General features: G+C 41.8%; 1 protein-coding gene across 1 annotated transcript in view; it reads right to left on the bottom strand.

Moving 5' to 3' along the window:
• The window catches only part of LOC127427159 (glutamate receptor ionotropic, delta-1-like), a 764896-nt gene that overhangs the window by 187135 nt on the left and 551295 nt on the right, over positions 1 to 26466 (bottom strand). Inside the window, exon 5 of the mRNA XM_051674595.1 lies at positions 13073 to 13126. Coding sequence (XP_051530555.1) covers positions 13073 to 13126 — 54 coding nt within the window. The remainder of the gene's footprint in view (positions 1 to 13072; positions 13127 to 26466) is intronic.

Below are 26466 nucleotides of genomic sequence, written 5' to 3'. Positions count from 1 at the left end.
AAGTGCAATATTTTGTGAAATTCTTGGGTGCAGTTCCGAGCAACATAGCAGTCATGACAGTGATGAGACATATACCAATTTACAATAAACATCAGATTTACACAACACAATTTAAAATCTAATATACACATAATTACAACACAATATACAAATAATAACATACAATGTACAATATACAATACACACAATACAGAATACACATTATACAATAAAAAATAGTATATATAGTATATATAAAATGTACAGTAGGTTGTATTGTACTGTACTGACATTCAGGCTGTCGGTTGATAGTCAGTTGCCAGTGTGTTGTTAAGACAGAATATAATTTATGACAATCCAGTGTGAGATAATAGGATTAATAAAGTGCAGTGCTGATGTATATTGATCATGAGAGATCAAGAGTTCAGAAGTCTGATTGCTTGGGGGAAGAAGCTGTCATGAAGTCGGCTGGTGCGGGTCCTGATGCTGCGATACCGCCTGCCTGATGGTAGCAGTGAAAGCAGCCCATGGCTCGGGTGGCTGGAGTCTCTGATGATCCTCCGAGCCCTTTCTAATATACCTGCGTCAAGTGTTTGTGTGTTTTCGTTCACATTCATTTTTCAGGTGTTGTTTTCATGTATTGACTTGAAGACTGAAATTTGTTTACTTCCTGGTCTGATCATGTGTCTTAGTCATGTGATTTCCAGTTCCCCTCACATTATCCTGTCTTGTATATTCATGTGACCATCTTGTTTCATGTGTTTTGTTCTTATTAGGTGTGTTCGACTTCATGCAGCGCTGCGCAGACCGGTCAGCACTGGACTTGTAGCAGTGCATGTCAGTTAGAATTTTTGTCCGACTTGAACCGGCGCCACCACCGCATCACGGTGACATATGCCATCAAAGTACCACAAGAACGATTTGAGAGCATCCGGCTGATACAGCCTCTGCAGTTGCTCAAGAGGAGCTGCACAAGCTTTGAACGATGAAACAGTTTATTCACGATTGGCCAGACTCACAACGTAACAACGGTTACACGTGTTTCATGGGCTGCGTTCGCAATTGCATACTTCACATACTACTCTTACTACTTCTGCCATGTCAGATGATGGCAGAAATAAGAGTAGTGTGGTAGTATGCCAGAACTATGGTGTTTATTCTGACACCTCCAGTTCGGTGAAAACTCTCACTAATCCATGTTTTTATAACTGTACTTCATATATATCTCATGCTATAATATGTTTGTCATAGTAATATTATGTTTATTCATAAAAAAATAAATAAAATAAAAAAAAAATGATTACAAATACTCCTTTATTGATATTAAAATAATACAGGCTTTATTGGACTTTCTTCTTATACAAACAACAGACACTGTATTAAGCAGCACATACAGCTTTCAAATGAACAATGTTTCTGATTATTTTATGTAAAATTCAAGCATCTGTCTATCTGAATCACATTTCGCCTGCAAACATCATGTGATCTTCTGTGACTGGTGTAGGTTCAGCAAACGACAGGAAGTGCAAGTGTCCGGCTTGACGGCTTATTTTCAACTGCAACCAGCAAATCTTGCTGATCGGCAAATCGAGATGCAGTTCAGGTCGAACACACCCACTGTTTCTTGGTTTATTAATCATGTCTCTTCATTGCTCCATGTGTTTATTGTTTTGTTATTAGATTTGTATTCTCATTGGTTATCTTGTTAACCCTAGTCTGTGTATTTAAAGGTGCATTCAGTAATTTGGGGCTACTTTAGAAAGTTTTACACATTAACAAATGAATTATGTTTTTGTGAAGAGTGATCTGAATGGTGTACACTCACATAAGATGAAAACTTTTTCAGTAGTTGTACTGAAAAACTTTAATATCCATTGAAATAAAAACAGACCTAAGACAATTTAAAAAATGCCGTAGTGTGGTACCCCCCTGGATAGTATCAGTGGAATTTACAGAAAACTCATACAATGTAAGGCCACAACCAGAGACTCACTCCACCACCAGAGGGAGCCCTCTCCCGAATATTGACTCCACTCCAATCCTTCTGCTGTTACTTGCTGTTTGTAGGTTTAAAAGCCATGTGCTTCCATACACACATTGCGAAGTATTACCAGTTCACCTGCCTTACCGAGCGTTTTACATGTGCATTCTCGTCTTGCCTCATCTTATGATCTTCTGCCTGTTTATTGGAATTACATTACTGGATTACCCTTTCTGTATTGTTTGCCTTATTGGATTGTTTGACTGTTATCAACCTCTGCCTGTTATACCGACCATGTTTGAGACTTCAGATTTGGATTTGTTCATTAAACTCTTCTGCATAATGGATTCTAACCCGATCTCCAGTCTGAGTTCGTTACATACGAGTTTCCCTCGAACTTTTTAAAATGGCGTTTGTAGTCAAAATATGTTAGTAATGGACAGTTCTCAACGGTGTTTACAAACGCAACCGGAAAGCAACGTATAATTTTATTTTCCTTGTTATCACAGCTACAGTAAAGGGGGCCCATCTACCTCCATCTCAGTGAAATGGTACACGTCTTCATTCGTTTAGTGCAAATGAGCTTGGCACAGCGATTGTTGAGGATTTTGTGTAAACCATGACTTTTGGTTGCTCATATTCATGGATATGCTAAATTTGATCATCAAAAACAATTCTAATCTTTCCTTTACCATGACATTCTGTATCGCTTGATAATTGAGGTTTATTTCAGGCTAATCAGTTCTCTAATAAAGGTAATAACTGTCTTTAGAAATAATGAGAAATGTAGACGGTCTCCAAAGATTATTGATATGAGGGACAATAATAATCTGTCCTTAACTGTAGAAGTCTGTTCACTTGAATTCTGACGTTTGCTTTTAGGCAAAGTAATTATATTATAGTAGTAATTAATAACTTTAGAAATTACCTCAAACTCCGACATTTTCCAGATGCAAATGTGTAACAGTTCGTGGAAAGGAGGATGCTCAGGCCGGCTTGACAAAACACATAGACATTTATTGTTGCACTTTTCAGTCGCACACAATAAGGCCGCTTTTCAGCAGTACACAAAAGGTTTGTTTTTCAGCTTCACTACACATAAACTCTGTTGGCTTTTCAGCTCAGCACACTACACACAAACAGCTTCACCCATCTCTCTCTCCCGTCTGCCGCTATCTCTTCTCTATAAGTACTCCCGCCGCCCCTCACTGGAACGCGAGGCCAGTGTGGCATGCAGGTGAAAGTAATTCGCCACTTATCTTCCTGGCCTCGCTCTGCCCAGATGCCACTCGGCTCCGCCCTGCACACCACAAAATGTTATTCCAGAGCTGGCGGTGGCAGCAGAGACGATCATGCTGATCCACGTTGATAAATGGCAGTACAGCGTCTTACACCACTGTCATATCGGTACTTAAAGTACATGAAGAAGAGCAATACTAATGCTAACTAGAGAACTACTGAATGCCCCTTTAAGCCCTCATGTTGTCTTTGTTCCTGGTTGAGTATTGTGTGAATGTAATGTCATTTTAAGGTTTGGTTCTTGTTATCTTGTTTTCACAGTCATAGTCTCAGTCATGGTGACGTCTGGTTTAGTTGTAGTAATGGTTCACGTTTCTTGTTTTGATTTATAGTTTTCTTTTGATACTTTCACATTTTGGATTTATCGTTTTGCACATTTGATTTAATAAACTGGACTTGGGTTCACAATCATCTCGTTATCGTATTTGTCCTGCTCGCTCTGCCTGTCTCAACGTTACAACCTGTTGATGCCTATGTAGACAGCGATGCAGTTCACTAGGAGCACAGCTATTATGTTCTCATAAATTTGGACTTTTATGTTGACTGTCTTACAAAAACAGACGAAAGAGAGAGAAATTGTAAAATGTTTAATGCCTAAACTCAATGAATAACCCTATCAGGGAAAAAAAAAAAAACTGAAAATTAAATGACAATGATTTTTTTTTTCAAGCATACGGGACGTTTAATACACATACAATTTGTCAGAGCAGTATCTAGAGGGTTGGGTTGGGTACGCTGGGTATTATAACAACAAATTGGGCTATTTAAAAAAATATATACAATGGCCGAGTGAATTAAAGAAATGTTTTTGAATAGGAGAAGAAATTAACGGAAGAATAAGGATTGAACCCGACTGAAAGTAAAACATTTGATACAGCAAATATAATTCATAGTGATCACATCATTCAAGCTCAATGAAGGAGTAATATTTTCACAAAATAAAAATACATCTACTTTTGTGTTCCAGCAAATAACAGAATACGGGTCTGGAGCAACATGACAGTGAATTACTAATGACAGAAATTTAATTTTTGTGTGGACTTCTTTAAAGGGTCCTTGGGTGGAAAATGGCTTTTGTTTGTATATTCAGGTTGAATAATTTGTGTTAAATTAACTGTTTTTATTTAAGTAAAAAAACATTATATATGTTATCAATCAAAGACCATTTTTTTAAGTGTGGCCCACAGAATTTTCTCCAGAATCTTTTTTTATATGTATAGATTTATATCAAAGACAGCATTTGAAACCAGAATGGATATTAGAATCAGATGCGCATTAGAATATAAATTCTTAGACGTGGCATTATTATTTCACTTTGCAATGGAATTAAATTTTAATGGAGAGTGAATAAATTAAATGACCGATTTAAACACACACATGTATAAATGTACAAACATGCTCACGATGCACTGACTGCTGCACCAGCAAGAAATGATAACAAAAACATAATTTCATTACAATAGTGTACTTGTAATAACTAATCAAGTGAAATATCATTCTGTGTGCATTTATTCCCACTGTTTGTTTGTCCAGATTCAAGTCTTTTTATTTGGACTGACAGCTTGCAAAGTTAAGATGGCAGATACATTGTAAATAAATGTGGCTAAACAGCACTGTTACTGGAATATTCATCATCAAGATGATGTTCAGTCATTATTTATGGTGCGCTCATGCATGCTGAAAAGATTCACAGGTAGATCCAAAAATGAAGCAAGAGACTGACATTTAAAGCTGTATGTTTTTTTTTTTTTTTTTTTTTTTTTTATATCTGTACTTGTGCAAGAATAGAAACAGCCAGATCCATGTGATTCATGTTAAAGTTGACAGCTTTTCCCCATTTGAATGTATGTTGTCTCATTTGCCCCATGTGACTTCTGGATCAAAGAATATATGTTCACACTAAAAGCCTACTAGTGTTCAGTGTGCACTGATGGGTCTGAGACGCTCCCCGTCATAACACAGCATGATGTCTGCAGCATCTGGGGAGAGAGAGCTGAACCGACTGTACTGTGAAAGGAGTGAGAAATCTAAGTCGCTATAAATTACACAAATGAGGATCAGTTTTCTCCCAATTTGACCAAAGTTGAGCCAAACCCGACAGTCACAGGACAGATCATCGTTGAAGAGAGCAGAATCTGGTCATAACTCATTTTTGACCAAATGAAGTAGCCAATATGTTTTCCCTTTGTAGGGCAGTATTATAAGTGATTTCCCTTAAAAATTTAAATGCTGCATGTGGCCAGAGACTATTTAGCAGAGACGGGCCACTTCTTTTCAAATGAATGGGAGAAAGTGGAACGCCCAACCAAGCAGCTCTGAGCGCCCAACGGTCAACGGATGTAGAATGGAAGTCCCGCTTTACAGTTAAAAGAGCCAATCACCTTTTACATACAGACATCACCTGTCAATCAACTCGCTAACGCGGATGCACATTAGCTATTGAAAGCAGGGAAAATTGCATTTTTAGTGTAATATGAGGTAAAGAAGCACAATTTATGATACCAATCATATCTTTTTTTTTGTTCTTTTTTTTTTTTTGCTGATTTGAAATATGTCCTTTGATCATTATCTTGACCAACCGTTTTTGAGATTTTGGTGTTCCCCCATTCAAGCAGAAAGGCATGACTGGAAATAGTCTCCCGAGAGCATTCCAAAGATGACCGACAGTGGACTGACTTGCTAGAAAGACTTTTGATGCGGCTCTGTAGTGCTTTGGAAACTGAGGTTACGTCTACATTAATCCGGATACATTTTAAATGGCATTTTTGTTTCAAAATGCTCTCCGTCCACACTAGCGTTTTCCAAAAGTTGCTCATCCACACTGAAACGTCTGAAAATGCTTACGTCCCTGTACTGCACATGAGTAAAATGTAAGACGCTTCGAAATGCGTCATTTCCGTCAGGCGTTTATTTACTTTCCGCCTCTTTGAAACGTTGTGGCAATGTCGAGGAAAGGCACCGAGTTTTTTAAATGGACGGACAAACATACTCGGGACCCAGGTGTAATGTAATACCTCTGCACACTTCTCTGATTATTTTAGACACAGTTTGTTGGGCTAATCCAAATGCATTCACCGTTTTTCAGAGTCTACCTTTGTCGCTTAAGTAGTATAGAGTACATGCAACCTTTGTAACAACATCCACCGATGATCTCAGTCGTGTTGTCTGGCTTTGAATATGAGGTCATAGAAGTTCACTCAGATGATATAGGGAGTCCCTAGACATCCTAAAGTTCTCACGCCACTCCTTGGGCACGATAATTTCATGTACAAAATTATCCCACCACACATGGGTGCATCCAGGTCTCAACCAAATATCTCTGCTCCATGTACGGTCTGAAAACTCAACTGTCCTCGCGTTCCGCCGCTGAACAACAACTGCGAGTAAACATACTGTCTCCTTTGAAGAAATGTAAGCTGAAGTGTGTACAAACTGACATTAATCTTTAACAATGCAATCAAACTCCAGAGGATACAGTAACACCTGCTGCTCTCTCCAACAACTTCTCCTTCTCTCACACCCCTCGACACCCGTAGGGGTGGGGGAATAGGTTTGATCATTCATAACAACTGGACTTTTTCACCACACTCTTCTCTATGTAACAATACTACTTTTGAATTCCATGCTATTACTAGAATGCAACCCACAAAAATACATGTTGTTGTCATTTATCGCCCTACAGGTCAGCTGGCAAACTTTCTCGAGGAGTTGGATGTCCTGCTGTCCTCCTTCCCGGAGGATGGTAAGCCACTTGTGGTTCTTGGTGATTTCAACATACATCAAGACAAGCCCAGCCACTGAACTGAATGCCCTTCTGGCCTCATTTGACTTGGAAAGACTAAGCACCACAGCAACTGACAGATCAGGCAACCAGCTGGACCTCATTTTTACATGTAACTGTACCAACTCAAATATTCTTGTTACTCCTTTACATGTCTCTGATCACTACTTTGTTCAATTCAACATGACTCTCCCATCTACATTAAAACAGACTCCACCTTTGGTTTCCTTTCGCCGTAACCTCCGTTCTCTTTCACCCTCTCACCTTTCCACTGCTGTCTCTACCTCTCTTCCTACACAAAATATATTTTCCACCCTTGATGTAAGCACTGCCACAGACACACTAAGCTCTACTTTAACAACCTGTCTAGACAACATCTGTCCACTCTCCTCAAGGCCAGCACGTACTACACCACCCAGCCCCTGGCTCTCTGACGTCCTTCGTGAACTTCGGACTGACCTCAGGGCAGCTGAGAGGAGATGGTGGAAATCTAAAGATCCAGCAGATCTAGGTAAGTATCAGTCTCTGCTTGCAACTTTTTCAGATAATGTTAAATCTGCAAAAACTTCCTACTACCAGAGCAAAATCAACAACACCACAGACACTCGCAGCTTGTTTAGAACATTCAACACACTTCTCTGTCCTCCCCCTCCACCGCCTGACACATCACTGACAGCAGATGTCTTCGCCATATTTTTTACTAATAAGGTTACAACCATCAGCTATACATTCTCAGCACCTCACCTGGTCAAACACCCGTCTCCTGTATGCAACTCTTCTATCTCTATGTTCTCTCCTCTGACTGACACTGAGGTCTCTAAACTCCTCCTCTCCAACCACCCCACCACCTGTTCCCTTGACCCCATTCCTTCTCACCTCCACCAGGCCATCTCTCCATCAATCTTATCTGCACTCACTCACATAATTAACACATCTCTACATACAGGCACTTTTCCCACTACATTTAAGCAGGATCGAATAACCCCGCTGCAGAAGAAATCCGCACTTAACCCCACACAAATAGAACGCTACAAACCAGTCTCTCTCATCCCATTCACGGCAAAAACACTTGAAAGGGCAGTTTTCAATCAAATCTCTGCCTATCTCTGACATAACAAACTGCTGGATGACAATCAGTCAGGCTTCAAAAGTAGAAACTCCACCGAGTCTCTCAGGTAGGTCCTTCAAGGTAGCCTGGAGAGGTGAGGTGTCCAAGTCACATCAGCTTCTTACTGGGGTACCTCAGGGTTCAGTGCTTGGGCCACTTCTCTTCCCTTTATACACAACATCACTGGGACCCATCATTCATGCACATGGTTTCTCAGCCAAGATCGAACTCCTTGTCTTTCCAGCCAACCCTGCTGTTGAACACAACATAACCGTGCAGCTGGGTGCAACTACAGTAACACCTTCCAAAACGGTCAGAAAACTAGGGGTAACCATCAATAACAAAGTAAATTTCACAGACCACATCTCAAAGACCGCAAGATCATGTAGATTTACACTCTACAATATCAGGAAGATAAGACCCTTCTTCTCTGAACATGCCACACAACTTCTTGTTCAGTCACTTGTCATAACTAGACTGGACTACTGTAACGCTCTCATTGCAGGCCTCCCTGCATGTGCAATTAGACCCCTGCAAATGATCCAGAATGCAGCAGCACATCTGGTCTTTAATCAACCAAAGAGAGCACATGTTACACCACTCCTTGTCTCTCTTCACTGGCTGCCGGTTGATGCACGTATCAAGTTCAAGGCTCTGATGCTGGCATACAAAACAGTCACTGGGTCTGCTCCAGCATACCTAAAATCATTTCTGCAAAGCTACACGCCCACTAGAAGCCTGCGGTCAGCTAAGGAACGTCGCCTTATTGAACCAACACAAAGAGGCACCAAAACACTTCCCAACTCCATCCGTGAAGCTGACTCACTTTCTGTCTTCAAAAAATGGCTAAAAACACATCTTTTCCATGAGCACTTAACCAGGTTCTAAAAAAAAATAAAAAATAATCTTGTTGCACTTTAATCTGTTTTGAATGCTATTCTGATGCTCTTTTCGTACCACTGTCTCCTTAAAATTATTTGCTTATGTGTTTCCTCTTTTGTAAGTCGCTTTGGACAAAAGCGTCTGCCAAATGAATAAATGTAAATGTAAATGTAAACTGGAGAGTAGCCAAAACAACTGCGATACAACGTCATCCACCATCTTGTTTTGGATTGAATGTGTCACATGACTGCATCACATGACTACAAATGCATCATCGTTTTCAAAAAGCTCCGTTTTCCCTGACAAAAACGCCATCTCAGTGTGGACGGAAGGCCAAAACGGAGAGAAAAAGATGCATTTTCAAACAAAAACGTATTAGTGTGGACAAGGCCTAAGGTTTGTTTGAGCAACTCATTCACTACATTGCAAATATCACATTCCCACACTTGTTGTTATTCTGCCTTAATTTTCCTTGTGTTCAACCAAAGAAAGAAAGTCACCTCAACCTTCAACAGTTACACATCATTTTTCAGGAGTCAAAAGCTAAAACAAAAGCTGTGCTTTACTCGCTTTGCTTTACTCGTATGCCACAATATTGTAATGCATTTTAATTATCTGAATTATTATTTTTAGATTATATATTATTGTAACCGTGCATTAGCGTAGGGTTCGCTTAGATACTTAGGAATAAGAAAATAACAAACGACTGCTGCCAGAGTTTTGATCCGCACTTCTTTCTCCTTTTTATTAACTGAAACACATGTGGGGAAAACCTGGATATAAGCACTCAAAACCCCAGTGCACATGCACACTCACCATTTATGGCAAGCCCTGAGGGGAAAATGTACTGCACACACACATATACACAGTACAGTGTAAAGGCACTCAATGTTACAACAATTCAACTAAATTCAAAATTAAGTCTGTTACATTATATTTATAACTGTTTAATTATACCTATTCATAATTATTTGATTCTTATATAATGAACTATTGTTATTTTAGGGGCTTTTCCAGCAAATATTAATACATATGAATTATTGTGATTAATCAGTTAATTAATTGCCATACCATGTAATTAATTTGATTAATAATTTTATGTTGATTGACAGCCATAAAAAAATACATTTGATGGAACAACATCATTTGTGTAAAAATAATATGAGCAGAAGGTTGTTTTGATTAGAATTCATAACAAAAAAGTGTCGAGAGGGTCTTTTACCACACACTTAAAGTGATATAAGTGAAGATATGGGGACAAAATTTGTCAACTTATGCAAATACTTTTGAGACATCAAAATTCCAAATAACCACTTCAGAAAAGAGTGCACCATTTCTTGTTCATTTCAAACAGCTCAAGTATTCTGTAAACAAATGAATCTTTATTGTGATTGGATGAGTCAGTGTGAGAACACTTTGAACAATCTTCATATCAAATCTATTCACCCAACTTGACAAAAACAATGTGTTTTATAGTGGCCTTTAGCCGCTGCTCCTTATTGGACAGTTATTGAAAAATGTTTGATGAACAAAACTGAAAAATAAGTATTTTTTTCTCAGGCACTTTTTGTTTCAGGGATTCTAATTAGCTACATACAGTATATTTGCAACATGTCCAAAGTTATTAAATATTAGATCAATCTACCTCAAAATCAGACTTTAGACATTACACACAATGACCTCATGGAACAGCAAGATTTTGCATTGTAAAGTGACAAACAGGTGTTTCGGAAAGTACTGTGGTAGATTTTGTTGCTATTTAAAGTTTTGGGAGAAAATAAATGTAAAAGTACCTTTAGCCCTGTTGTACCTTAAACATCATCAGTCTTTTTGACCATTTCGTTGAAAAGAACCAGCTCAGACTACACTGGTCATGCAATTCCAGCCTGATCTCATGAACATTATGTGACAGTAGCAACATTTTTGCATGCCATATTGCACATTTGGCTGCAGTTTCCCATTGAAATGTCCAGGGATTAAAATGGTGTCGTAACCAGACAAGGTTTTTTTTTTAGGTGAATTTTAGATTACAGTTTTAATAAGTAAAACGGATCTCCCTAAGCTAAAAATTTAACCTAAACCTAACCGATAGTGTTTTAAAATGCAAATTCAACATGAAAAGCAAATTTTCTGACGCAATCACGTCATTTTGTTTCGCTTCTATGGCACTTTTGTTTCGCTTTCACGTCGAGCATCCTTGGCAGGGCTCGAGCCTCCATGTCCGAGTACAAAGTCCAACACTCTACTAGATGAGTGCGGAAGCTAATCACATTGTAATAAGCGTGTAAATGTAGGTGAATCTGTAATACAAGCATTTGTTTTAAATAACGTGTTAAAGTAAAAGTGTTTAGATATCATAACATAGCAGTGTGTGAGTTACAGAGTGAAAAATAAGGGTTTATAAAGTAATAAGCCATTTTACTCGTGGTTTGTGTGAAAGTGAAAAAAACGCACAGTTGTTGTAGCGCCTGGTGTTCATTTCACCAGAAAACTGTGACGAAACGTAGAATGCGGCACATAAAACTCAGTCTGCAAAATGTATAGTAGCATTCTGTAGTAACGTTCTATAACGTTCAATTCTAAGATTGCTTTGCCTCATAACTTTATTACTGTCGTGCTATAGATTCAATTGTGGTTCAATACACAGTGAGTATTTTTTATGGGGCTCAGTCATTCATTCATTCATGATAAACATGCAAACATTCAAGAACTGTGAATGGATCTGAATGTCATAAACATTATTAGGTTCTTCATTGTCTATGCTCATAGATCGAGTTACCCAAAGAAAATGCATTTATGTGTGATCCATTGAACACCATCTTCCCTTGTGTAATATGCTTAATATGCAACAAAGATGATTAGCGATTGTTTTGTGGTGGTTCTAATGGCAGAGGTGAGATGTGGGAAGGTTTCTCCACAGGAGGAGTCATCTGCTGTGTTTGAAGACTCTGCTCGTACCAATCAGGACACTGTGTCAGGGTGGGTCCAATGAAATGCCATAATTTCATCACAGAAGAGTAAATGAAAAGTCTCTCCTCATCAGCTAACTATCACACACTAATTCCTGCACAGTGTTTTATTAGTGTGCATTAAACGTCCAGGTGTTATGATATATTCCATCAATCACAATAGTATTTTAATGACTATATAATGACTATATGAGCAACTTTTCATTCTGTGCAAGACAGCACGCCTCAAATGATGAAGCTAGTAGGTCATAAGCGTTGAGACTGAACGCTCATCACACATCGTTAGATCACAATTAACTTTTATGTCCTCAGATAAACTTTTGTACAAAGTTAGAGCACAGGTCGCATTTAAAAAAAGATAATAATTTTTAAAGCATGATTTTCAATCGCATTATTCATTTAGACTGCACAATGAGGACTTCAGAACATCACACCATAATTTTTGTGAAGTTGCTTTGAGACGATGTGTGTTGTGAAAAGTGCTATACAAATAAAAATGACTTTTTTTAGGCAATGACCTGAGCCAAAGCTTGACTCACTGATTATAAGTTGCTTAGGATAAATGCATCTGCCAAATGCATAAATGTAATTAAATTAATTAATAGAAGATGAATTATAAAACAAATATTTTATTTTTATTTGTAATCTTTTTCAATTCAATAGCAGTGGATAGCGCCTCAGTTTAAAGCTTAAAAAAATTATCATAAAACTTATGTCATATATCAAGTCTTCTGAAGTAATATGAAAGGTTTTAGTGAGGAACGAGGCGAAATGAAATAAAAAATTTTTAGTGCAATCTTGACATCTGTTGCACATTCATAAGTGCTATGACAGAAGCTCGTTCACAATGACTCATGTGATTATGCGAAAACTTGAGCTGTTTCGTGCTAAAAACAACACAAGTCCTCGTGTATCACCTTTTGTGTGTTGCATAAAAATAAAAGTCATATGGGTTTGGATCAAGGTGAGGGTGGGTAAATGATGGCAGAATTTTAATTTTTGGGTGAACTATTCCTTTTAGACAGAAAATAATCATGTGAACATGAAATAAGATAAAATAAATGTTCCCTTACCTCATTCACAAACACCCAGTGACTGTCTTTGGAGGCCAGGTTAGTCTCCACAGCCTGTAGAGAGATGGAGTGAGGACAAATCAATGTGAGCTGTTAGTGGCCAGAGTGAATGAGTTATCTGGCATTACAGAGAACAGTTTAAACTGCAAAAACACCCAGACAGCACAGTAAAAATAAAAATAAAACATTACCTGACTTTTACTAGACTAATTAGTGTGCACTGTTGCACTATGAATGGACCCTACAACAACAATAATGTTAAGACTTAATGAAGTCTTATTTGTTGTAATGATGGCCCTTTCTCGAAATTGAGTGAGCTCACAAATGAAAAGCACAATGAAATACCTTGTACATCTCTTCTTCTTTCCTGTGTTGACATATTTCCTATTGGAACAGGAAGTTGGGACAGGACATATCGAAGGGCTTATGATGCATTCCAAATGAAGTCGGAGGTGGGAATATCTGAGTTGAAATTTACCACTTCCGAACTCAGTGCGTTCCAGTCAATCACACGTTGGTGTTGGTGTGTGGTGAGTGTACTGCCGCACTATGCCTGCTGTCGCATCATCCAGACTATATAAAGCGCTATATAAATGTAACGTTCATTCATTCATTCAATCACATGGACACATGCCAAGTGCACAGTCTTCCAGAGCTAGCTTGCTGTGTATTAGCTATTTCATGAGCAAAATAGGTGAAAATGTAGGCATTGATTGATATACAAATAATTCGTCTTAATATCCTCTTGTTTATTTATTGTATAATGCATATTCATACATTTCATGCAGTGAAAATACTTAAAATTTAATTTTTATGTTTCACAAAACCCAGCTCCAATTTATGCTTTTTGGTCACCACCATATTGGAACTGATGTCAAATGATGCTACTCAGATGTCCGACTTCAGGCAGTGTTCCAGTTATTACAGTTGAAGTCAGAAGTTTACATACACCTCAGCCAAATACATTTAAACTCAGTTTTTCACAATTCCTGACATTTAATCGTAGAAAACATTCCCTGTCTTAGGTCAGTTAGGATCACTGCTTTATTTTAAGAATGTGAAATGTCAGAATAATAGTTGAGAAAATTATTTATTTCAGCTTTTATTTCTTTCATCACATTCCCAGTGGGTCAGAAGTTTACATACACGTTGTTAGTATTTGGTAGCATTGCCTTTAAATTGTTTAACTTGGGTCAAACATTTTGGGTAGCCTTCCACAAGCTTCTCACAATAAGTTGTTGGAATTTTGGCCCATTCCTCCAGACAGAACTGGAGTAACGGAGTCAGGTTTGTAGGCCTCCTTGTTTGCACATGCTTTTTCAGTTCTGCCCACAAATTCTCTATCGGATTGAGGTCAGGGCTTTATGATAGCCACTCCAATACCTTGACTTTGTTATTCCTAAGCCATTTTGCTACAACTTTGGAGGTATGCTTGGGGTCATTGTTCATTTGGAAGACCCATTTGCAAACGAGCTTTAACTTCCTGGCTGATGTCTTGAGATGTTGCTTCAATATATCCACATAATTTTCCTTCCTCATGATGCCATCTATTTTGTGATGTGCACTAGTCCCTCCTGCAGCAAAGAACCCCCACAGCATGATGCTGCCACCCCCATGCTTCATGGTTGGGATGATGTTCTTCGGCTTGCAAGCCTCAACCTTTTTCCTCCAAACATAACGATGGTCATTACGTCCAAACAATTACATTTTTGTTTCATTAGACCAGAGGACATTTCTCCAAAAAGTAAGATCTTTGTCTTCATGTGCACTTGCAAACTGTAGTCTGGCTTTTTTATGGTGGTTTTGTGGCTTCTTCCTTGCTGAGCAGCCTTTCAGGTTATGTCGATATAGGACTTGTTTTTACTGTGGATATAGATACTTGCCTACCTGTTTCCTCAAGCATCTTCACAAGGTCCTTTGCTGTTGTTCTGGGATTGAGTTACACTATTCGCACCAAATTACATTCATCTCTAGGAGACAGAATGTGTCTCCTTCCTGAGTGGTATGATGGCTGCGTGGTCCCATTGTGTTTATACTTGCATATTATTGTTTGTACAGATGAACGTGGTACCTTCAGGTGTTTGGAAATTGCTCCCAAGGATAAACCAGACTTGTGGAGGTCCACTTTTTTTATGAGGTCTTGGCTGATTTCTTTTGATTTTCCCATGATGTCAAGCAAAGAGGCACTGAGTTTGAAGGTAGGCCTTCAAATACATCCACAGGTACACCTCCAATTCAGTACACCTTCTATAAGAAGCTAATTGGCTAATTTTCTAAAGGCTTGACAAAATTTTCTTGAATTTTCCAGAATTTTCTGGAATTGTGATATAGTCAATTAAAAGTGAAACGATCTGTCTGTAAACTATTGTTGGAAAAATTACTCATATCATGCACAAAGTAGATGTCCTAAACGACTTTCCAAAACTATAGTTTGCTAATATTAAATCTGTGGAGTGGTTAAAAAATGAGTTTTAATAACTTCAACCTAAGTCTGTGTAAACTTATGACTTCAACTGTATTTCCAAGTAGGATGTGGGAAAATTCAGAGTTCTGAGTTGTCTGGGACACACCATAAGCCTTAAGGTTACATTGCAACCATGAACAATGATGTGCTGGTTTTTGGTTGCAGGTGGTTTAAAGTGGGAGGGACTTTTTCATTCTGGAGAGCATTTGATTGGAGTGAACATTTTAAAAACACCTGTGAGTTCAAGATGTCAGACATATTTTTGGTGCATCTGGGGACTGTGTAAACTGCTGAAAATGTAGTTGATAGGCTTTTAGGAGTACACTAGCATAGATGTTAGCCTCAGAGTTAACAGACATGGACTAAAAGCAACAACATTCATAGACATGTTCCCAACCAGAATGTTGTATCAAATTATAGATGACAGTTCATGCTGCCTAATATGACCTCCTTTTGGCCAAATTTTGAGGCAGAATAACATGTATCCATGTATTACTTTATCCTCTGTCAAGTTTACAATCAGGGTGGGTGGGAAATTCACTTTTTTGCCCATCAGTCACAGTGGCTGGTGAATGTAGAATTTTACCCACTCAATATTTTGTTTTTACTAGCCTTTATATACTAATACTAGAATTAATAATAATAATAATAATAATAATAATAATAATAATAAACTAAAGTTGTAATAGAGAATACTAAAAGAAAATCAATGAGAAAATGAATGAGAACATAGCAAAAGCAACATTACATCTAGCGTTATCACTAATTTCCAGTAATGTACCATTAATGTTAATTTCCTACTCCGCATGCAATACAAACAATGTCATTCTTCATGTAAATGAAAGTAGGGTAACACTTTAATATAAGGTTCTATTTGTTAATATTATTTAAGAATATTAGTTAACATGATCTAACAATGAACAATACTTTTACAGCATTTTTTAATCTTAATGTTAATTTCAACATATACTAATACATTTTTTAAATCAAAAGTTGTATTTGTTAACATTATTTAATGCACTATGAACTAATATGAACTAACAATGAGTAACTGCATTTTTATAAACTCACATTAACAAAGATTTAAAATGATGTAAAAATATATTGTTAATTGCTTGTTCATGATACCTAATGCATTAACTAATGTTACAAATGGAACCTTATTGTAAAGTGTTACCGAAATTACTCATATAGCATAAAAATGGTGTTCTACTGTTGTAATTATTCACAATTAATGTCAGCAGACATCCAGTGTAAGAAATTATGTGTTCAACTTTAAGACTAACAACATTTCAAAGGTGATTCATTGCATTTGACCTCTATCCCTGCGGGTTGAATCATTATTCCATGCAGCATGTCACAACTGCATAATGGGAAATTTCAATATATTACCAAAGGCTAAGTGCTACACCATGACATTTCAGTTTGACAGAGATGGGCAGTTGGTGTTCTATCTGTTCATGTAGGTGCAATCTGTTCGCAGCCATCAACTACACATTTGAAAAAGCCCACTGTGTCAGCTGATCACACGTGATCTCACTTCAGTCAAACAGACTTTTTGCCAGCCATTGGTGTCTTTCTGCTGATTTAACATAGATATTTATGCTTCGGAAAGTTCATGTACCCTGAAATCAACCCCATTCTGCTGAATTACTAACAAGCACCATCCACCACCAGACATTACTGCATCTATTAAAGGATGAACATGTTTCCCTCTAACACAAACAACCTCTGAGGCACAGGTTCTGGTCCTGCAAGAACCAGGAAGTATTCGTGTTCACCTAATCTATGATGAGCGTACTCAGAGGTTGCATTTTATCTCTAAAATTACCTTTTTAGGTTTAGGGTTGGGGGTAGAGTTAATAAAAAAATTAAATTAAATTAAAAAAAAACTTTCAAAGAATTGCTGCCGAATTCACAGTGTGATCAGTCTGTATTACTGGTAATAATACTGGTTTAATGTAGGTTTAATGTACTGTAACTCTAAACTGACCCTAAAAACAAAGGGAAATGATGGGTGTATAAGACTGTTGATCAAGCACATAACTGTAAACTCTAATCTGATTGGCTGATTTGAATGTTGTTCAAGGACCAACAAGGATGTTGATCCAAACGTTGCAATCACATTGTCACTGTTGGGTACATTCTATACACACAAGTCAAAGGGAGATTTACAAACTTAATCTTAAGTTTATTAAGAAGTATGATGTTTATCAAAAACAGACAGCACATCTAACACTGAAATTACCTGAAAAAAATAAATAAAAAATACAAGTTTGTATAGAGTCTGTACATTAAATGGGCTGAATTATTTGCAGAAGTTTAATATCTGTATGGTTAATGGTTTAGAACAAACACTAACCAGAATGTTTGAGGAATATCAACACAATGCTGCCCGCAAACACAGCAACTATCCAATTAAGAGAACTGTGCTGCATGTTGTTCTCTGAAGCACATATAAATGGATATAAATGACTTGTTTGACTGTAGTTTGACTGTAGTTTCCTCAGAAAGTCTTGCTCTCATTTGCAGACAGCTGCCTAGTCTTTATCATGTATTTTCTTTTGTGTATTTACTGTGCGTGACAGCAAAGAATACATTACTTTCAATTAAAGCTGCTTTAGTACAGGCAACCTGTCACTACATCACCCTTGATTAATGCAGTTATGAAATGATGGTAATGTAGTGAGCATTTATGAACAATTGTGAAAAAATGTAGTCTTTAGTTTGAATTGCAAAATGCATAATTCAGTTATGGCACAACACAGGTTATCAGGTAAAGTATCCAATATGTGAATCTTTAAAGCTGTATTTATATGAAATGTGATTTTATTTGTGAAATACAATCCAACGGGATTAGCAAAGCTTGAAATAAAGCTAATACAAAGCATTTTTCATGTTAAAGAATACACTTTTTTTTTTTACACAATTTTCACTCAGAACGTCCTGGTTACTTGCATAACCTCTGTTCCCTGATGGAGGGAATGAGATGTTGTGTCAATGTAGTGACACTAGGGGTCACTCATGGGAGCACGAAACACCTCTGGTCTTTGAAAAAAGGCCAATGAAAATTGGCAAGTGGTATTTGCATGCCACTCCCCCGAACATACGGGTATAAAAGGAGCTGGTATGCAACCACTCATTCAGGTTTTGTGCTGAGGAGCTGAGACAAGGTCCTGGCCATTTCAGCGAGTAGTCCAGCATTATGGCAGGAGGGACACAACATCTCATTCCCTCCATCAGGGAACGGAGGTTACGCAAATAACCAGGACGTTCCCTATCTGTCAATCACTCGATGTTGTGTCGATGTAGTGACACTAGGGATCCCTATACGAAATGCCACAACTGGCTGAACTGCGTTACGTGAACTGGCGGTGTGTGACGGGCAGACCACTGTGTGCCTCGTAGCCAGTGCATCAGGCCGACACGTAACCTCCCCCAACGCTGTTATGAGTGTCGAACGGTCCTTCGGGGACAAGTCGACTGCCCAAAAGATGGAGACAGGCTAGCCCAATCGTGGCCTCTTATCCTCTTTTTACCTCTCCCCAAAAAAAGAACCGACTGGGGCCACCAGGTCTACATCGGGGGGGTGTCCCTCCCAAGGGGAAGACACCACGGAGACCACACCCTGCCCAGAGGGGAGGGGGGGTATTTGAGTGGAAATACGTTGCATGGTCTTGCCGAGCTTTGTCAGAAGTATGTCATGTGGATAAGTCCCATGGTAGGTCCTACCCTACGGGGGAGGAGTTTCTACAAACATGGTGACTGGGGCAGAGGGGCCTCTGCCCAAGGAAGACACATTTCAAATCAAATCAAAATCAAATCAAATCACTTTATTGTCACACAGCCATATACACAAATGCAATGGTGTGTGAAATTCTTGGGTGCAGTTCCGATCAACATAGCAGTCGTGACAGTGATGAGACATATACCAATTTACAATAACATCAAATTAACACAACGCAATTTAAACATCTGTTATACATAATTAAACTCGACTTAAAACATCAAATTAACACAACACAATTTAAACATCTGTTATACATAATTACACAACTTAAAACATCAAATTAACACAACACAATTTAAACATCTGTTATACACAATTACACTCAACAATATACAATAATAACATACATTGCACAGTATACAATATGCTGTTTTTGTTTTTTGTTTTTTTTGTTTTTTACTATATAGATACTATATAGATACACATTATTCAATAAAAATTTAAATATATATGAAAAAAGTATATATATAGAATGTACAGTATTGTACTGTATTGACATTCAGGCTGTCGGTTGATAGTCAGTTGTTAAGAGAGACATAATATAATGACAGTAATATAATTTATGACAGTCCGGTGTGAGATAAAAGAGTAATAAAGTGCAGGGCTGATGTATTTTGATCGTGGGAGATCAAGAGTTCAGAAGTCTGATTGCTTGGGGGAAGAAGCTATCATGGAGTCGGCTGGTGCGGGTCCTGATGCTGCGATACCGCCTACCTGATGGTAGCAGTGAGAACAGCCCATGGCTCGGGTGGCTGGAGTCTCTGATGATCCTCCGAGCTTTTTTCACACACCGCCTTGTATATATTTCCTGGAGGGAGGGAAGCTCACCTCCGATGATGTGTTTGGCAGTTCGCACCACCCTTTGCAATGCTTTGCGGTTGTGGGCAGTGCTATTGCCGTACCAGGCGGAGATACAGCCAGTCAGGATGCTCTCCACAGTGCAGGTGTAGAACCGTGTGAGGATGTGGCGGTTCATTCCAAACTTCCTCAGCCGTCTCAGGAAGAAAAGGCGCTGATGAGCCTTCTTCACAACGACTTCAGTGTGGACGGACCATGTGAGTTCCTCAGTGATGTGGACACCCAGGAACTTGAAGCTGCTGACTCTCTCCACTGGTGCTCCATTGATGGTGATTGGACTGTGTTCTCTGTCTTTTCTCCTGAAGTCCACCACAAGCTCCTTTGTCTTACTGACGTTGAGGGAGAGGTTGTGCTCCTGACACCAGTGTGTCAGAGTGTGCACCTCCTCTCTGTAGGCTGTTTCATCATTGTCAGTGATCAGACCTACCACCGTCGTGTCATCAGCAAACTTAATGATGGCATTGGAGTTATGTGTTGCCACACAGTCATGTGTGTACAGGGAATACAGTAGTGGGCTGAGAACACAGCCCTGCGGGGCTCCAGTGTTGAGGGTCAGTGATGAGGAGATGTTGCTGCCTATTCTAACCACCTGGCGTCTGCTTGACAGGAAGTCCAGGATCCAGCTGCACAGCGAGCTGTTTAAGCCCAGAGCCTGGAGTTTCTCATCTAGCTTGGAGGGCACTATGGTGTTGAATGCTGAGCTGTAGTCTACAAACAGCATTCTCACATAAGTGTTCTTTTTTTCCAGGTGGGAGAGAGCAGTGTGTATTGTAGATGCAATGGCATCATCAGTGGAGCGGTTGTTACGGTAAGCAAACTGCAGCGGGTCAAGATTGAGTGGTAATACAGAGCAGATGTAATCTCTGATTAGTCTCTCAAAACATTTGCTGATGATGGGGGTCAGAGCAACAGGACGCCAGTCATTTAAACAAGTTATTTTCGATTGTTTTGGAACAGGCACAATGGTGGATGTTTTAAAGCATGTGGGGACTACAGACAAAGAGAGGGAAAGGTTGAAAATGTCCGTAAAAACACCAGCCAGCTGGTTCGCGCACGCTCTGATGACGCGGCCCGGAATGCCGTCTGGACCCGCGGCTTTGCGGATATTCACCCGTCGGAAGGATCGGGTTACATCCGCTACAGAGATGGAGAGTGAACTAACCTCTGTAGCTTCGGCTGTGAGAGCTCTCTCCGCGAGGGCGGTGTTATTTCCCTCGAAACGAGCATAAAAAGTATTTAGCTCATCCGGTAGAGAGGCAGCGGTGTTCATGGCGGAGTTTTTATTCCCTTTAAAGTCCGTGATGATGTTAATTCCCTGCCACATGCTTCTAGAGTTGGTGGTGTTAAACTGTCCTTCAATCTTACTCCTGTACTGGCGTTTTGCTGTTTTGATAGTTTTTCGGAGGGCATAACTGGCTTGTTTATGCTCCTCCGCGTTCCCGGAATTAAAAGCGGAGGTCCGCACATTAAGTGCTGCGCGAACATCGCTGTTGATCCACGGCTTCTGATTCGGATAGATTCGCACAGTTCTGGTCGGAATCACTCCCTCTACACACGTTCTGATGAAGCACATTACGCTATCAGCGTAAAGCTCGATGTCGTCATCAGAGGCGGACCGGAACATCTCCCAGTCCGTGCGATCAAAACAGTCTTGTAGCGTAGAGTCTGATTGGTCCGACCAGCACTGGATCGTTCTGAGGGTGGGTGCTTCCTGTTTCAGTTTCGGCCAGTAAGCGGGCAGAAGCAGAATGGAAGAGTGGTCCGATTTGTCAAATGGTGGGCGGGGGAGGGATTTGTAGCCATCCCGGAACGGAGAGTAGCAATGGTCCAAAACCCGGTCCCCTCGTGTGTTGAAACTAATGTGCTGGTGATATTTTGGTGCGACTGATTTTAAACTGGCTTTATTAAAGTCCCCGGTCACAATGAACGCGGCCTCAGGGTGCGCGGTTTCCTGCTCACTTATACTCCCATACAGTTCCTTGAGTGCCCGGTCTGTGTCGGCTTGTGGGGGAATGTACACAGCAGTGATAATGACCGCTGTGAATTCCCTCGGTAGCCAGAATGGTCGACACAGAAGCATAAGAAATTCCAGATCAGGAGAACAGAAAGACTTGATAGAATGTACGTTCCTCTGATCACACCAGGATTTGTTGATCATAAAACATACACCACCTCCTCTAGTTTTACCTGAGAGGTCTTTCGCTCTGTCCGCTCGGAGCATGGAGAACCCCGCGGGTTCAATGGCTGAGTCTGGAATCTCCGCAGACATCCAAGTTTCCGTAAGGCAGATAATGCAGCAGTCCCTCGTCTCTCGTTGGAAAGAGATCCGCGCTTTCAGCTCGCAGAGCTTGTTATCCAGAGACTGAACATTTGCCAGTAGAATAGTGGGTAGCGGGGGTCGATTTGCGCGGCGTCTTACTCTGATGAGAACGCCGGCTCTGTTTCCCCTTTTCCTCCTGCGTTTCCGCGGCCATGCTGCCCAGACAAAGGGCTCCGCTTGCGTGTTTGTAAACAGCGGGTCGGCATTGAGGAATGTGAAGTCCGGTTTACGGTGTGAGATCGCTGAGCCAATGTCCAAAAGTGTTTGTCTGTCGTAGACAATAAGGCAGACAACATCCAAGACAAAAAACATAAGAATTGTAAACAAAACAAACAAACCATTGCTAAGTTGTGTCGGAGCTCGCAACGCAGCAGCCATACTCGGCGCCATCTTGAGTCCAGTTTTACCAACAGGGAAACTAATTAGCGGAAGATATACGTCACATGGGGTTACCTATGGGGAACCAACACATGCGGAGCACCTACCCCAGTACAGGGCTTAGTCAGCACAAGTACTGAGCTGGCAGTGAGTTTCTCCACAAACTCGTCTGCCACAGGGCTCGGAGGAAATCATCCAGGGAACACAGTTTGTGAACACTACTGGGAGTCAACAGCACATTTCTTCAGCTCAGGGGAGGTGAAAGGCGCTATGCGCAAGCGATACACCCGGCCAGCTGTCCCGGACTTACCTGATTGTGACTGCCACTACACAGGACGAAACCGGTTCCACCCGGAGATTGTAGAACCTCGCAAAGATGTTGGGTGTTGCCCAGCCTGCTGCTCTGCAAATGTCTGTTAGAGAGGTGCCACTGGTCAAGGCCCAGGAGGCTGCCATACTCCTGGTAGAAGGGGTTCATAGCCCTGCCAGGGGCGGCACTTCCTGGGCATGATATGCCATTGTTATGGCATCAATGACCCAGTGGGCGATCCTTTGCTTGGAGACAGCGCTTCCTTTCTGCTGTCCACCAAAGCAGACAAAGAGCTGCTCAGAGACTCTAAAGCTCTGCGTGCGATCCAAATAGATGCGTAAAGCGCGCACCGGACACAGCAACATCAGGGCTGGGTCTGCATCCTCCTGGGGCAGTGCTTGCAGGTTCACCACCTGATCCCTAAAAGGGGTTGTGGGATTCTTGAGCACAAAGCCCGGTCGGAGTCTCAGGATCACGTGAGAGTAGCCCGGACCGAACTCTAGGCACGTTTCACTGACAGAGAACGCTTGCAGGTCTCCTACCCTCTTAATGGAAGTGAGCGCAGTCAGGAGGGCAGTCTTCAAAGAGACTGCCTTAAGCTCAGCTGACTGCAGGGGCTCAAAGGGGGCTCTCCGTAGACCCTGAAGAACTACAGAGAGGTCCCATGAGGGAATGAGGCACGGTCTGAAGGGATTCAACCTCCTGGTGCCTCTCAGGAACCTAATGATCAGGTCATGCTTCCCTAAGGACTTACCGTCCACTGTGTCGTGGTGTGCCGCTATAGCGGCTACACACACATTCAAGGTGGAGGGGGACAGCCACCCTTCAAACTTCTCCTGCAATAAGGAAAGCACTGATCCGACTGCGCATCTCTGGGGGTCTTCGTGTCGGAAAGAACACCACTTAGCGAACAGACGCCATTTCAATGCATACAGGCGCCTCATAGAAGGGGCCCTAGCCTGAGTGATAGTGTCTACCACCGCGGGTGGTAGGCCACTCAAGTTTTCCACGTCCCATCCAGGGGCCAGACATGGAGATTTCATAGGTCTGGTCGCGGGTGCCAGATGGTGCCCCATCCCTGAGAAACAAGGTCCTTCCTCAGGGGAATTCGCCAGGGGGGCTGTCACGAGGAGCATGAGGTCCGAGAACCATGTCTGGGTAGGCCAGTAGGGTGCTACCAGGACGACCTGCTCCTCGTCCTCCCTGACCTTGCACAGGGTCTGTGCAAGTAGGCTAACTGGGGGAAACGCATAGTTGCGTAGTCCAGGGGACCAGCTGTGTGCTAGAGCATCTATACTGAGGGGTGCCTTGGTCAGGGCGTACCAGAGCAGGCAGTGAGAGGATTCTTGGGAAATGAACAGGTCTACCTGTGTCTGCCCTAATTGACTCCAAATCAGCTGGACCACCTGAGGGTGGAGTCTCCACTCTCCCCTGAGGGTAACCTGTCATGACAGCGCATCCACTGCAGTGTTGAGGTCGCCCGGAATGTGAGTGGCTTGCAGCTACTTGAGGTGCTGCTGACTCCAGAGGAGGAGATGGCAGGCAATTTGTGGCATACAATGGGAGCATAAACCGCCTTGACGGTTGATGTATGCTACCATTGCCGTGTTGTCTGTCCGACCTAACACATGCTTGCCCTGGATCAATGGCCGAAACCTCCGCAGGGCGAGCAGAATTGCCAACAACTCGAGGCAGTTGACGTGCCAACATAGCCGCGGGACTGTCCAGGAGCCGGTGGCTGAGTGCCCATTGCATACAGCACCCCAGCCCGTTTTGGAGGCATCTGTCGTAACCACGACGTGCCTGGAGATCTGCTCTAGGGGAACGCCTGCCCATAGAAATGTGAGGTCGGTCCAAGGGCTGAAGAGGCAGTGACAGACCGGCGTGAAGGCCACACGATGTGTCCTGTGGTGCCATGCCCATCTCGGGACTTGAGTCTGGAGCCAGTGCTGAAGCGGTCTCATATGCATCAACCCGAGCGGAGTGGCCACCGCTGAGGATGCCATATGCCCCAGGAGCCTCTGAAACAGTTTCAGTGGAACCGCTGTCTTCTGTCTGACCGCCTTCAAACAGGTCAGCACCGACTGTGCGCACTCGTTCGTGAGGCGCACCGTCATCGAGACTGAGTCCAACTCCAAGCCGAGAAAACAGATGCTCTGAACCGGGAGGAGCTTGCTCTTTCCCCAGTTGACCCGAAGCCCTAGTCAGCTGAGGTGCGAGAGCACCAGGTCCCTGTGTGCACACAACACATCCTGAGAGTGAGCTAGGATTAGCCAATCATTGAGATAGTTGAGGATGCGAGTGCCCACTTCCCTTAATGGGGCAAGGGCTGCCTCTGCGACCTTTGTGAAGATGCGAGGGGACAAGGACAGGCCAAAAGGGAGGACCTTGTACTGATATGCCCGACCCTCGAATGCAAACCGTAGGAAGGGTCTGTGTCGAGGTAGAATCGAGACGTGGAAGTACGCGTCCTTCAGGTCTACCACCGCGAACCAATCTTGATGCCGGACGCTCACTAGAATGTATTTTTGCATCAGCATGTGGAACGGGAGTCTGTGTAAAGCCCGGTTTAGTACTCACAGGTCCAAGATTGGCCGCAACCCACCACCTTTCTTCGGTACAATGAAGTAGGAGCTGTAAGACCCCGGTTACATCTCGGCCGGAGAGACAGGCTCTTTCTGCGCGCAAGATAGCAGCATTCTCGCCCTTCACCGAGGTGAAGTGGATGCCACTGAACCTGGACGGATGCCTGGCAAACTGAATTGCGTAGCCGAGTCGGACGGTCCGGACCAGCCATCGCGACGGGTTGGAAAGCGCAAGCCACACGTCCAAGCTCCGGGCGAGGAGGACGAAGGGAACATTCTCATCAGACATACCGGTGGGTGGGGCCTCGCAGTGGGGCAGAGCCTGAGGCGCCGTGTCGTGGCCGTGCTGAGTTCAGGGACATCGAAGCACTTACCTGGCTCCTTGTGACCACCCCCGGAACAGTCTGGGATGGGGGAGGAAGAGGCCTGTCCTCATGACCTGTGGAGACCATCACATCGGGGTGGATTTGTGCCACAGCTGGGTGCACAGGGACAGGGAGACTGTCGCTGGAGCACCAAACCTGCCAAAATGGAATGGTGGATGGTGGTTATGATGACGGCCATTCGCACCGCGTATGTTACCCAGGGAACAAGGAAACCGCTCTTGCTGAACTCTTGGGTACCGCAGCCACTTGGGCATGCGGCAAAATGAAATGAAAAGGTAACAAAAGATTTGGAGTGGTCTGCTT

This window comes from Myxocyprinus asiaticus, chromosome 36, assembly GCF_019703515.2.
Source record: "Myxocyprinus asiaticus isolate MX2 ecotype Aquarium Trade chromosome 36, UBuf_Myxa_2, whole genome shotgun sequence".
Classification (NCBI taxonomy): domain Eukaryota; kingdom Metazoa; phylum Chordata; class Actinopteri; order Cypriniformes; family Catostomidae; genus Myxocyprinus; species Myxocyprinus asiaticus.
This window is presented reverse-complemented; position numbering and strand designations above follow the sequence as displayed.